This window comes from Zalophus californianus, chromosome 3 (genome assembly GCF_009762305.2).
Source record: "Zalophus californianus isolate mZalCal1 chromosome 3, mZalCal1.pri.v2, whole genome shotgun sequence".
NCBI lineage: Eukaryota > Metazoa > Chordata > Mammalia > Carnivora > Otariidae > Zalophus > Zalophus californianus.
Genome location: NC_045597.1, coordinates 45,408,417 through 45,422,605, shown reverse-complemented (window position 1 = coordinate 45,422,605; position 14,189 = coordinate 45,408,417). Strand labels below are relative to the sequence as shown.

The following is a 14,189-nucleotide window of genomic DNA, read 5'->3' as shown; positions in this document are numbered from 1 at the left end:
AAAAAAATGGGGGTGCCTGGGTGGCTCAGTCAGTTAAGCGTCTGCCTTCAGCTCAGATTATGATCCCAGGGTCCTGGGATCGAGCCCCATGTCAGACTCCCCAATCAGCGGAGAGTCTCTTTCTCTCTCTCTGCCTCTGCCCCTCCCCGTTTCTCTCTCTCTCATAAATAAATCTTTAAAAAAAAAATAAAAATAAATGAAACACTAAAGTATTCTCATAATGACTGAATGTAACCACCCTCAAAATGATAATTTAATGATAGGAAAAAAGAAGAGAAGAAAGAAACGTTAATAAAATTATAATTTGAAGTTGCAACTCAGCTAATATATAACATTGGCACGTATTTTCACCTCTTCGGACCCCAACGTCTATAAAATAGGAGGCTGGAACAAGATGATTATCAAGGGGTCTCAAAGTTTTTTTTTTTTAAAAGGTATTCATTTTTCATCCTCATTGCCAGGAAGGAGACTGTATTTCTAATTCCACAGTCTAAAACAGGAGATGAACAGAGGTGAGTGATAGAACAAGAAACTGAAGTTACTCTTGCAGGATGTTAGAATATGTAGCTCCAGAATAAATCATAAATATACTCGTCTGCCATAGGAGTGCAGTTTTCATCTTACATTTTGACATGAAATAGAGAACACATGCAAAATAATCAAGTTATACTTTAAAAAACTCCTTGGACTTCCTTTAAGGCTATAGTTTCAATATATATATTTGAAATCAAGATAATTTTCCATAAATATCCTTAGGTTAAAAAAAAGAAAAGGCAAGATGGACATTAAAGGTTTATAAAACAATCTTGATGTGAAAAGGCCTGACAGTTCCTTTCCTGTGTGGCACAGTATAAAAATCCCCACCCAGGAGAGCTAATGCTGAGAGATGGATGGTACTTACCACAACAGCAAACTGCTCAGGTTCACATAGGTTGTTATAGTCACTCTTGAACTGAGACAATGAACTTAATTGTTCTTGATCAGGAAGATGCTTTATTAGGTTCTAAAAATTAAAACCACAAGAAAATATCTTCACTAAATGTGCTTCTTGAATTCTAGAAAGATTCATCAACTATTGCAAAGAAACCACTGAAAAAGTCAATCTTTACTTTTATTAGGTAACCTCAGCCTTACACTGCATTCTCTGCATCTTGAAAGCAGGCAATTTTCCTCTTTTCTCTCTAGAGTTATATATTCAAATCTAGCGCCACTGAATGTTTATTTGATTAACTACAAAACTGAGAAAGAAAAACTCAACCTACACCAAAGGAACAGCTTTCTCACCTGGGTAAATGTGATCGAGAAATTTCAGTCAAAGCCAAACATTTTAACACTTCATTCGAGGGGATAAAAGAAATTATCATATTGCTACTAAAAGGCAAGAGAAAGAAATGAAATTTGGGGAATTTTAATGTAAGTGCTTCCAAGATTTAATGAACATGATTAACAGTTTTAATAATAAAAATTAAAGTATCTCTAAAACAAAGACTAACTTTTCTGATGGGGAAGAAAACTTGAAAAGGCACTGAAGACACAGAATGATGTATTTTGCAGATAAAAAGCTCATAGAGATAACCTTTAGGAACTTAAGTGCCCATGGCCTTTGGCCTGTATCACCTGCAGACCAGAAACCACAGGTTCTCGGTTATTCTGGCTCCTCCTTTTATCCATGGCCTTTCCCATGCCACACATTTAGACAAGAGAAACACTCCCAATGGATAAAGACCAAATAAACACACAAATTATCTTCCCTGTTAGAATTTTAATGATTACACAATCCTGCGGAAAAAGTCTACACAGCTCTTCTGTATCAAAATATAATTGACTGTAATAGTGTTATAAACAAGTTAGTGTCCTGATATTAAAATTAAAGAAACAGACTGGTTGGTGCTCAAAACTCCAGATAATAGCATCAGTATACTCTGTTCAAGCCCAAAGTCAAGTACAAGTTATAATTAAGCCTGCATCATGCTATATATATTTATGGGGAAAAACTCCCCCAAAAGTGTCATTAGTTAAAAATAATGTTAGAGAATGTTATATATCAAAGTAGTTAGATCAAAGAACAAGTTTTGGACTCACTGTGTACCTTTGGACAAAAACCTGGTTGACTGGCCAAAAACAAAAAAAGTGGCAATTTAAGATAATCCCTAAAAAAGTATTTGCTATTAATACTACCAACTGAATAAAAGCAATAGAGGATTTTTCCATATAAATAGAAATTTCTCTTATTAAAATTGCCTGAGGCCCAAAGACCTGGTTATTTATGTTTCTTTCAACCATTCTAGCTGACAGCTGGATTATGTGAGTTATTTACTAATCCGGCCTTGAATTTCTTCAGTATCCTTTTAGATGACCATCAAATCCCCTTAAATATCTGTAGTTAACATATAATTAATCTTTTATCATGAATTTATTAATTTTTCACTTGATTAGTTTTACTCTGTAAAGTAATGAAACTATTATGACTTGTACGAATATAAGCCCAAATGTCCCTTGTCTCTCCCTTTACCAAATTCACCATCCTTTCACAAATCCTAAGGTCCTATCAAACTAAACTCTTCACAGTTGCCCCCTGCCCCCCAGCTTTTCCCTCATGGCACAGGGAATTATTAGGGCCAGAATAACTGACCCCTGCTCCATTACTCACACAGCCATACTGCCTTTTCTACATCCATACTGTATCCAACCCTGCAGAATGCTCACCTCCACACATATAAATACCCTCACCTCCACACACAGCACAGCGCTCCCCTAACACAACCTCTAATTCTAAATAAATAAACTCTTGATCCAGTCATGTTTATCTTGTAATTATATAGGTAAATGTCATTTCCCTTGCCAAACCATAAATTCCAAAAAGGCAAAATCCATGCCTAATAGAGACTGACATTATGCGCTGCACATGGTGGGTATAATATATACTAAATGAATTAATTACTAGAAGACAAATAAAGGTAAAGAATGAGGCAGAGAGCTGATATCAAAAACAGCATACTACTGATATCTGGTTATATACGAATATGTAATAAGACATGCCAAAATAAAGTTATGACTGTGAACAGAGCTTACCAAAATGGTGATTATTATGTTTTTTCCAAAAATGCCCTATTCAAAGTCGGCAGTGCTTCACTTTACAATTAGGAACATATTTTTAACATTAAAATAAGACTTCAAAGAGCATGAAATTCTTATTTTTTAATCAATCTATAAAAGTTCAAACTAAGTCTTTAGATTTTAAACTCCTAAAACTTGTTTTATATTTAGTAGGTGTGGTAGGCAAAAGATGACCTAAACCACATGCCCCAAGATGTCCACAACTAATCCCAAGAACTTGTGGAAATATTAGATTACATGGCAAAGGGAAATCAGGGTTGTTATCAGCTGACCTTAAAATAGGAAAAATTTTCTGGATTATCTGAACTGCCAAACATAACCACAAAAGTTCTTAAAAGTGGAAGAGAGAGAGAGAACAATGGAGCGAGAGGGAGATGTAATTATGAAAGAAAGAAGAGAGGCAACATTGCTTCAAAGTTGAAGAAATGTGTCCCAAGCCAAGGAATGTGGGCAGCCATGAGGAGCCAGGAAAAGACAAAGAAAAGATTCTTTTCTAAATCCTATAGAAAAGGATGCAAGCCTGCCAACACCTTGACTTTAGCATGGTAAGACACACGCCAGATTTCTGTTCAATAGAAATGTAGGCTGATACATGTGTGTTATTTTCAGCAACTAAAGTTGCGGTAAACTGTTACAGCAGCAATAGAAAACTAATATATTAAGAAATTTTACGGAACTGGATGATCTTTGGACATGAATTTAAAAAATCCAAATTCTTCCCCCATCTCTGTCCAAGAGCCACCTGAACATCCAACATATTCATGTAATCAAGTTAAAAGCTACTCTGTAAATATCAAATGCATTAGGAAAAATACAGACATATATTAAGTAGAAAAATTTTCTTTAAGGAACTTTAAGTCTACTCCCAACAAGGCACATTTACAATCAACAGTCACAAAGACAAAAATCTAGTAAAAAGAAAGTGCTAGAGAATGAAGGCTTCAAGAGTTACTGGATCACATTGTTTGAGTGTCTCAGCGATTCACAATGCAAACTCCTACTAGGATTATATCACAACCACATTGGGAAGACAAGGTAGGAGAGGCAAAACCAAAGGCTGCTAAAGATACCATCAACTGATGGATTAAATGTCTAAAATAATTTTAAACATGTGTTGACACTAACAATCTCTGGTTTCTTTTTATTGCTAAAAACATCCTTCTTCTAAGTACATCCATTATAAGAATGAAAGATAGTAAACAGAAGATATTATTCTCTCACTATATAATTTGTGGTTTGATTCGCCGACTTTACGTTTTATCAAGATATGCATTATTGATGCCTTATGTAGAATTCAGCGAACAACTCTAGTACCGTACTAGCATTCCTTACATTCCTTAAATACTACTGTGGGTAAAAACCATTTAAAAAACCTCGCAGCCACCTGAATGAATTCAGAATGCTATGCCCACAATTTCTAGTACTCGTAGGAACACAAAATGACTCAAGGAAGGGTTGTTAATAAAAGGTAACTTTAAATAAAGTTACCCTCTATCTTCTGTATCAAATCATAATATGACCTTATAAGACAAAAGTCTAAGAAAAACATATTCTAAAAGGATTATACAAATAAATTTTAACTTATTACTAATCTTAACTGTAACCAAAACAAAAACATATATATAAAATTAAACAATTTGCCTTTCAGAAACAGTCATTTAAAATAATTGAAATGTAATCATTTTGATAGCATTACATTTGGTTTGCAGTTAAGAGAAGATGCAGAGTTTTATCTCCTGGCAAAGCAGAAGTTATGCTAAAACTAATTATGCAGCAATGATTTTCCAGTTGAATGATTTGGTTTAAGAATTTTGCTTCACTTACAGATTTCTATTTAATGAGAAGCTTGCAATGAAATATTGGAATTTAAGCTCTCTGCCAGTTTATTTACCTGAATCATAGACTCTGCCAACTGTGTTTCATCCACTTCCAGTATCATCATTTTGATTTCCTCATATGGCACCCGAAAAGAGCTCAGGAAGATTGCTAAAAGGAGGAGGGAGAGGTTCATAATGAGTGAGGGAAGAAAAGAATTTGAGATGTAGTTCTCTCTAAAAAATCAAAAATGATCCATAAAATGAGAGACTTTAAACACTGAATGTAATTACAATAGGGGAAAGGCTCATTAGCACATTTTCTATTCTAGCTTTAAAACTACTATTTAAGCAACAGTCCTTTATTATTATGCTGGTTACAAGGTTGATTTTTAATGCTTAATTATTAGCCTATCACAGAATGGTGCCAATTTTCATGTGATAAAAAAAAAAAACCTGAAATATATTTGGTATGCCATAAAAACATCACATTGTAATAAAAAGAACCATGAAACTCCAAGATGCACATGTAATATTTGTCTAAATGTGTTTCTAGCTTGTATAATATCTTCCAGTCCTACTAAGTAGTTCACAAAAAATATTTTAAGAAACCTGCTAAGTAGTGCGTTAACACTATTTTAAGTTATAATAGCACTTCCCTGTTTCAAAATATTATAGACAATATCCCAGAAAAATAGCCTCTGCATGTAACTAAAGCTTGAAAATCCAATATTAGAAAACAAATTTTCCTGAAAAACTATCCAAATGGATTAGATTGGATAATATATCCAATATAGATTGGATAAAATTACTAAGAATTTCAACATTATTTATTTTTTCTAATGCCTCATATATCTAATATTAAAACACAACGATCTTCTCAAAAGCTATTGAGGTAAGTAAGGATATTTTCACAGTATTAGATTCAAGGCTTTTGCTGTTTCCTCCCTTATTCTACTATTAATGTCTCTTCTTCAGTGACAGATGTCACTTCTTGAACATACTCAGAATTTGCTACCACTAGCCCACTAATTTAGATGCTAAACTTATGTCATGCTGTCTGTAGGCATTTTCATAGAAAGACAGCATTTTTTACAAGATTGAGAAAACATGATCTACTTCTTTCCTGAAAGCTGTATTCCATATACCTGAGGATACCGCAGATCAACTACAAATAAGCAACAAGGGCACCATCTGTGTTCTCATCACCAGCTTCACTGACACATTTCTGAACTCAAATAGTCATAAATATGGGATAACAATGCTAGAAATTATGGATGGGTATAATCCTTAATATCCCAACAAGATGGAATAAACGATATAAATGTTACTGCAACAGAGATTAATGAAATTTTAACAGGATAACCCCATAGTGGACACTAAAAAGCACAAAAACAGATTAACTATATGATCTCAAAGAAATCATCAGTAAGTAATTAATGGGAAGAGAAGATCAAAATCCATAGATCATGTACAAGTTGTATATGATTGTAGAATTAAATGTAAATATTAACAAAAACAAATACTAAAAGAAATTTCACATGTCCATTTAGCTCCTTTATGGTAAAAGAATATCTTAATCATAAAAGCTGACACCATAAAAGGGAAACACCATCAAAGCACCAAAACAATTAAAAAACAAGGAAACTGAGGGGATAAATCTGCTCCAAGATTGAAAGCATTTGTTTTTTCTTCATTTAGAATATCCTGAGATCTAAGAAAGAAAATGAGCAAAATGTAGGTAGCCTTACATAAAAGTAAGAAAAAAAGGCAAAAAAGATTATGTAATATGTTAAACCTTAGGAGCAAGCAAACTGAAAAGGCAAATTGTTAAAACATACCTGAATTGTAAATTTAGTAAGATTAAGCAATCTTTGAAATTATTAATTTCCTTTGAGAAGCAATAAATTTCACTCAAGAAACCTAGTCTATGGATACAACATGGAAATATAGGAAAGATTATAACATTAAATACAAAGATCAAAGAATACTCTGAAGAATATAGTCGTTGAGAGAAAAAAATATATACTTTTATATACTTTAGTCATTATGGCAAAGTGGAGAAATGCCCTTGAAATATCTACCTCCTCCATCCTGAAAAGGATATTTTTTTATCTTAATCAAAAAATACCCTTTGCATAGCATAAGGTATAGACCTCTCCAATCACTACATTGTACAACTGAAACTAATCAAACACTGTGCAACAGACTTCAAGAATAGAAAATAAAACCTTGAAATATCTAAAAAACATACATATGTGCGTGCACGTGTGTGTGTGTGAGAGTGTGTGTGTGTGTGTGTGAGAGTGTGTGTGTGTAAATCCTAAATTCATTTCTAAGCTGTCCTGAAAGGAAGGAAAATAGAAATCCTGGGAGAAAAAATATTTTAAAAAATGGAAGTTTGAAATAATGGCCAGGAAAAAAAAGAAAAAGATTATTAAGAAGAAACAAGATTTGGGGGAGAAAAAACTTGGAAATTAGAAAAAAATTTCATAAAAAATATATATATAGGGGCGCCTGGGTGGCTCAGTTGGTTAAGTGACTGCCTTCGGCTCAGGTCATGATCCTGAAGTCCCGGGATCGAGTCCCACATCGGGCTTCCTGCTCAGCAGGGAGTCTGCTTCTCCCTCTGACCCTCTTCCCTCTCGTGCTTTCTATATCTCATTGCCTCTCTCTCTCAAATAAATAAAATCTTTAAAAAATAAAAAAATAAAAAAATAAAAAATATATATATAAATATATTAAGCTACTATATATAATATATATTAAACTACTGACATTAAAAACTCAACCTATGGATCAGACATCAGATAAAGAGAAAACTGAGGACATCAAAGACATAGGCAAAGAAGTGATCCAAAACAAATTTAAAGAGATGGAAAAACACTAAGTTAAGAGACACAGAAGAGGAATAAAGTACCTTAAAATGTCTGCTTGGAGTTGCAAAAGGCAATCACACAAAGAAGACAGTTGAAGAAAATCTTATCTGAAGAGAAAACGTCAGAATTTTCCAGAATTATAGAGAGATACAAATCATCACAATAAGAAGGCCCAACAAATCCCAAATAGAGCCCCACTAGATCCTTATAAAACACATGGCGCTGGTAAGGTTGGGAAGGGCGAACATTCAAGCACTGATGGTGGCAGAATACATTTGGTACAGACACAGAACAGTATGTACCTCAAACAGTCACCTGTTTCTGCTGAGAGAAACAATACTAACTATTTTAGGTTTTTTAAGCCCGACAGAGTCTCTCTCACAACTGGTCAACTCTGCTAGTGTAGCACAGAAGCAGCCGTGGACAGTATAAGGTCAGATGTCCTGGCTAAGTTCCAACAGACTGTGTTTCAACAAACAGGGAAAAGCAAGATTTAGCCTGAGGGCCATAATTTGCCACACCCTGCCTCAGTACAACCAAAAATGGGAAACCACCCAAGAGTCAACCAAGGGTTAAATGAATAAAGTAGAGCATTCAAAGAATGTGTTGTTAAAACTGCAATAAAAATGAATATACTGCAGCTAGATGCATTAATAAGGTATGATTTTATTTATGTACAATTCAAAGTCAGTCAAAACCAAACAACTTATTTAGGAATATGTACACGGTTGGTAAAACTATAAAGAAAAAGAAGGAAAGATTTAAACCACGATTTAAGATAACGATACCTCGCATGGGAAGGGAGGTAAAATGGGAAAAGGTAATACTGAAGTCTCTTAGTCATCTTCTCTTTCTTTAGCTGTGGGTGCTTGATTTATATCATGAAACTGTAACATGCATTTACATATTCGCTCCGGTATAAAGTCACAACTATTCAATTAAAATAATTTTAAAAGAATAATATGAAAACAAAGACGCATGGGGGAAAAAGGTGGCATAGACTGTGGGTAAAGCATTAAGCTTACTCAAGCAAGGTCTGGCTCCTGTGAGCCTCTCTCAAAAGCCCTGAGAGTGTCCTGCGTGATAAGAGTGTCTTTGTTTACCGGGGGCACTGGGCCACACTAGACAGTCCATGCTAATAATGTGATTTATGGTGGGGGCTTTGGGTCACAGTATTAGCCTGACCTCTCGAAGGTCTGAAAACTAAGGTCAGTCGTACAGGGATTCACCCATTACCAAGACCTAGTAAAAAAGCTGGACACCAAGGCTTCAGTGAGCCTCCCCGGTTGGCAGTAATCCACGCGTATGAGTATTCATCATTGCCAGGAGAAACTAGGACTGTCCATGGCTGAAAACTTCACCCTCAGAACTCTCCTGGACTCTGCCCCATTGTAAGTCTTTCCTTGGCTGATTTTAATCTGTATCATTTAAGCATGAGTCAAATAGCTTTCAGTCAGTTCTGTGAGTCCTTCTAACAAATCATCATACTTAAGAGTGGTCTTGGGGACCCCCAAACTTGCCGCTAGTGTCCAAAGTGAAGATGGTCTTGGAGATGAAAAAATTTTGCACATAAAAACCTTCTATGATCTCACACACTTTTAAAGTATATAAACAATATGAATAAATATAACACAACATGCATAATGAATACAGTAACATATATAGAAAAGATAAAAGGTTAACAGAAGAGTTTATTTTGTGAATGGAATAATTTATTCCTTGACTTTCTGCTATATATGTAATTCACCCACTGCTTTCTGATATTAATTATTATATAGTTAAAATAACATGCACATCCAATACCTATATTTATAAAGACTGAACTGTGTTTTTATAGCTTATGAATAAGGTTTTAGGAAAACATTTGGTCAAAGGGTAAAAAAAAAAAAAAAGAGTTGAAAATGGCCTAGTGCATAAAACACAATTCAGAAGACAAGCCTAGACCTTTAAAAAACAAATTAAAAGTTACTGAGAATATGAGATACTCATTTAAAGCCTCCAAAAGACCCATTAAAGTGACTATTTTTACTAACATGCATCTTATTCTTCAAAATGTGATTATATAGGTCCCAGTGGGCAGCTCTGAGTTCAGTGAAGTGTAACGTGTGATTTTGGAACCAGTCACACATGTTTTCTTCAAGGGAACTTATAAATATTTAAACCTTTACATTAATTCATAGATTACAGGGTTCCTCCCCTTATAGCTCTAATACTCCAAAAATCTGGTAAAGCATATGATCCTTGTCAAACTCCTAAGGCATCTCTTGAGCTGGAGTGGCTGGAATTCTACCTTTTAGGCTGAGCCCAGGGTCTCTGCCAAACCCTTTATGACCTCAAATACAGGGAAAACCTAACACACCCTTGAATCAATAGGTAAATAAAGGAGATTTTAGATCCTTTGCTCAAAATTCTATCAACTAGTTAAGAGAAATCTAAGAGAAAATATCTCTGATTTCCAAGTGACAACACAGAGTGTCTTGTCACCATCACAAGACTCTTTTCAGAATTCAGTATCTCAAAAGACTGAATTTCACAGACAAAAACCAGCTGTGAATCAGACTATAATTACGGTCAAGATTATAGGTTGCTAAAGCTTCTTAAAGCTTAAATCATAACACTTGCTACAATCAAAGAGGGCAAGAAGAATCCAGAAATGGATTACATCATAATACGACATGGTTTAAATTCTGGACTTTTCGATCTTATACTTTAAAACGTGTTTACAATTAATTGGATGGATATATATCCTCTAGCTGAAACAACAAAAAACTACTATCCTCTGTATAATATGATTTTGTTATCTCTAAATAGTATAACCTATACCTGCTGACCATTTTCAAAATAAGCAATCTTATTCAAGTCACTGAACTGCTATACCCACCTGTAACGTCATGCTACTTACTACCTATGTGATAGGGTTGTAGTAAAGATTAAAGGTCCAAATACAGAACTAGATTATAAAGGTAGCCAGTAATTATTAGCCATTATTACATTTGAAATCTCATTTAGCACATGTTCTATTACATATAAATACCAAAGTCAACTATTCAACTTTGAGATGAATATTTATACTAACTTATCATGGCTGACCCATCTGAAAAGAATTCTATTAAAAATGCTACTTCTTGGGGTGCCTGGGTGGCTCAGTTGGTTAAGCATTTGACTTTGGCTCAGGTCATGATCTGAGGGTCCCAGGGCTCTCTGCTCCACGGGAGTCTGCTTGTCCCTCTCCCTCTGCCCCTCCCCCTGCTCATGTGCACACACTTGCTCTCGCTCTCTCAAATGAATAAATAAAAACTTTAGGTAAATAAATAAATAAAATGGTATTTCTTCAGGACCCCTAATGGGGCTGTTTAGAGTTAAGCCTAGGAATCAGTAATGCCAAGTCATGGACATTTTCCAAGAAAAACTCTCTTTCAGATCACAGAGAATAGAACTGTTTGACATTAGCTAAGTTAATAATGCTTTGAAGTCAATGTTCCTTTAAAGGCAAAAATTCCCTGAAATACCTGTATCATGTAACAGTCCCCAAAATCTCAGTAGTCTAAGCACACACACACATATCCACATCCACAAATCATTTATAATTCAGACTACATGTCCATTACACATCAGAAAGAGCCCTGACACCATCTTCACATCAGGGTGATGGACACCACTTTGACGGCCATCCTGGGTGCAGGGGAAAGAGCACTGGAGTTTCTCACACCAGGAATAAATGCTTCCACGTGAAAGCTACCTCATCTCCCCTTACACTGTCATTGGCCCAAGAAGTCACATGGTGACATCTACCTTCAAGGGCATAGGGATGTGCAATCAGCTTGTGCCCAGAAATAGATAGTATCTTGGCCAATCATGTTACTATCTATACACTATCCATGAGGATCGTGGCGCAACCACAATGCAGACAAGGCGCAGCCCTCTGTCATAGCAAGCAGGAAAGGATGGAGGTCTCAACCTGCACAGAAGGAATATCAACTCTGTCCTTTACACTTACTGCCTCCAACAGAATTCCTTCTCTAATCCATAGCATGGATCTTTAGCCTCTTACCAAAGAATTTTTGTTCCCAATCCTGGCTAAAAGCTCTCTTGAGGCATGTAGCAGTGGAAAGGCAGACTAGAAGCCATGTTAACTTCCCATGCCTCTCAATTCTCCACATCAGATTCCTCTAACATTAGAAAGTGATCTATAACACATGGTATTATCTCGGTTCCAAGCAAACTATCTTTGATGCATTCAAGTTGCAGTTAGAAAGGAGAAGCAAAACTCTTTGCTCTCTTCTCCTCCTAGTAATTCAATCAGGGAGACAATTCAATACTAAGTATTTAGCTCCTGTAACAGTAATTAAATCTAAAATATTTCCAGTCATTACTTTTGAGGAAAGGCTTTCAACTGCTCAGATGGGATAATGGAATTCATTTTACTCATCATCCTAATTTCCATTAATATTCCAACCTCTTTTGTGTGTGATCAAGTATCAAAAATAATAGAGATTCAGAGGTATAAAAGAAATAATCTGTTATCACTTTTTAAAATATGATGTCATCACCTAAATTTCTTAACTCGTTATTTATATACTTAGACAAAGGGTAGCTTTTTTTTTTTCCCCAGTTATAGGAGATATATTTTCATTCTAAATACTTTCCTTAGCTTTATTTTCTAATAAGCATTTTTTGAAGAATTTAACCCATAAATTGCCTAAAGGGAAGGAATTATCTTTGAAGTTATTCTGCAAATAATATTAAAATAAAAAAATGAAAAACAAGTCATAAAGAAAATGAAATAATTTACAGGAACCACCTCCAGTGTTTTACTAATGTAATAGTATTGAAGTTTCATACGTACAAAGGTTCTGGGCAATTTTAGAATCTAAAAATTTAAGCTCTTTAATTTTTTTCTTAATAGCTTTCTTCTCTTCAAAATCTTCCTCTTCTCTTCTCTCTGTAAAACCAAGGAGAGATCCATGTCAGTCAGGCATTCAGCAGCAAAAGGACAGGTTGTGAACTATTATCAAAGCATCTAAAAAAGATAAAATTCTCTTAAATAACATGGTTATAAAAGTAATAGATATCCCAAGACCTCGACTGTTTTAGATAGGCACTAATGGTTCTTACGCTAGAAAAACTGAGTAGATACTTAAAGGTCTGATAGCAAAAACAAAACTGATGTGCATTATGGAAACCATGGGTACAAGAATGAGAACACTTAGCTCATTTGAACAGTATACAGGACACGATTACAGAAATGAATATACTTACACTTAAAGTAGGTTAAGAAGTTAGCTCTAAGAGTGCTAAGCAATCACACACATACAGCTATTTTATGTCTGAGAGACCAGCCTTATATAAAAATATAGCTCCTACTAAACTGGAAGAGTGGGTGGTTTATAATTTGGTGTCCAAATGTTTGAAAACAGTCAAAATTTGATATTTAGCTTATTTTATCTGAGGGCTTCAGAAGCAACAAATGCATCTAACCTCCCTATCCTTAGTAAAAAATAAGAGAATAAATGTATCATGCTAAATATCAATCTATGACCTGTCCTTACAGCAAGGTATAGGACAGTCAAGGTTAAAAGCTGGAACCAATAGTGATCCTATCATTTTCCCTCTCCTTTGTGTCCACGGATAGCACTTCTGGTCAAAGCCAGTCATCTTACAAAATCAAGATCTTGATAACAAAAAAATAATGGAGCAAAGTGTTTTAGATATGTACAAATATATCACTAATATTGGGGAAAATAGCTGCCAAAAGCATTATATAAGATGGCACATTATATCAAAAAAGACTATTATAATTACATGTTTTGGTACATAATGTGAGACAGGGATCAAGTTTTATATTTTTCAAAATATTTATTAAGTAATTACCTCTATCATTGTATTAATAATCATCTTTCTCAACTGATTTTATATTACACTTTTTATCCTATAGTTGTTATTCTGGGCTTCTAATTCTGTTCCACTGTTCTAAGTACTACATCCTAATTGAATGTCCAAATTATTTTTCTTCCCCTTCTCAATTTTCTTCCCTTTTCTCATTTATTTCTCCACATGAACTTTAGAGTAATTCAAAATTCCAGAAATAAAATTCATTTGAACTGTATTTGATTCATGAGACATCTGTAAATAAATTCAAGGAGATTTGGTATGTTGACAATTTTCAGAATTCCCAGTCATCAACATGACATGCGTTTATAATTATTCGACTTAGCACAGTGTCTTCGTAGGCAGACTGTACATTCATTGTTAGTGTTAGGTGTTCTACGTATATCTTAGTTATACCCTAAAGTATGGGGGTGGGAGGCGGAGAGGTCCCTTAATTCTACCCTTTCCACTGTACTTTTTAACTAGTTACTACTGGAATATAGAAACTTTG

General features: G+C 34.7%; 1 protein-coding gene across 4 annotated transcripts in view; it reads right to left on the bottom strand.

The window, feature by feature from the left end:
- The window catches only part of DIAPH3 (diaphanous related formin 3), a 484,666-nt gene that overhangs the window by 260,377 nt on the left and 210,100 nt on the right, over positions 1-14,189 (bottom strand). For all 4 annotated transcript variants that reach the window (XM_027591357.2, XM_027591359.2, XM_027591358.2 and 1 more), the window contains 3 exons: positions 12,657-12,752; positions 5,009-5,103; positions 902-1,003 (listed from right to left, as the gene is read on the bottom strand). In XM_027591357.2, the coding sequence (XP_027447158.1) occupies positions 902-1,003; positions 5,009-5,103; positions 12,657-12,752 (293 nt within the window). The remainder of the gene's footprint in view (positions 1-901; positions 1,004-5,008; positions 5,104-12,656; positions 12,753-14,189) is intronic.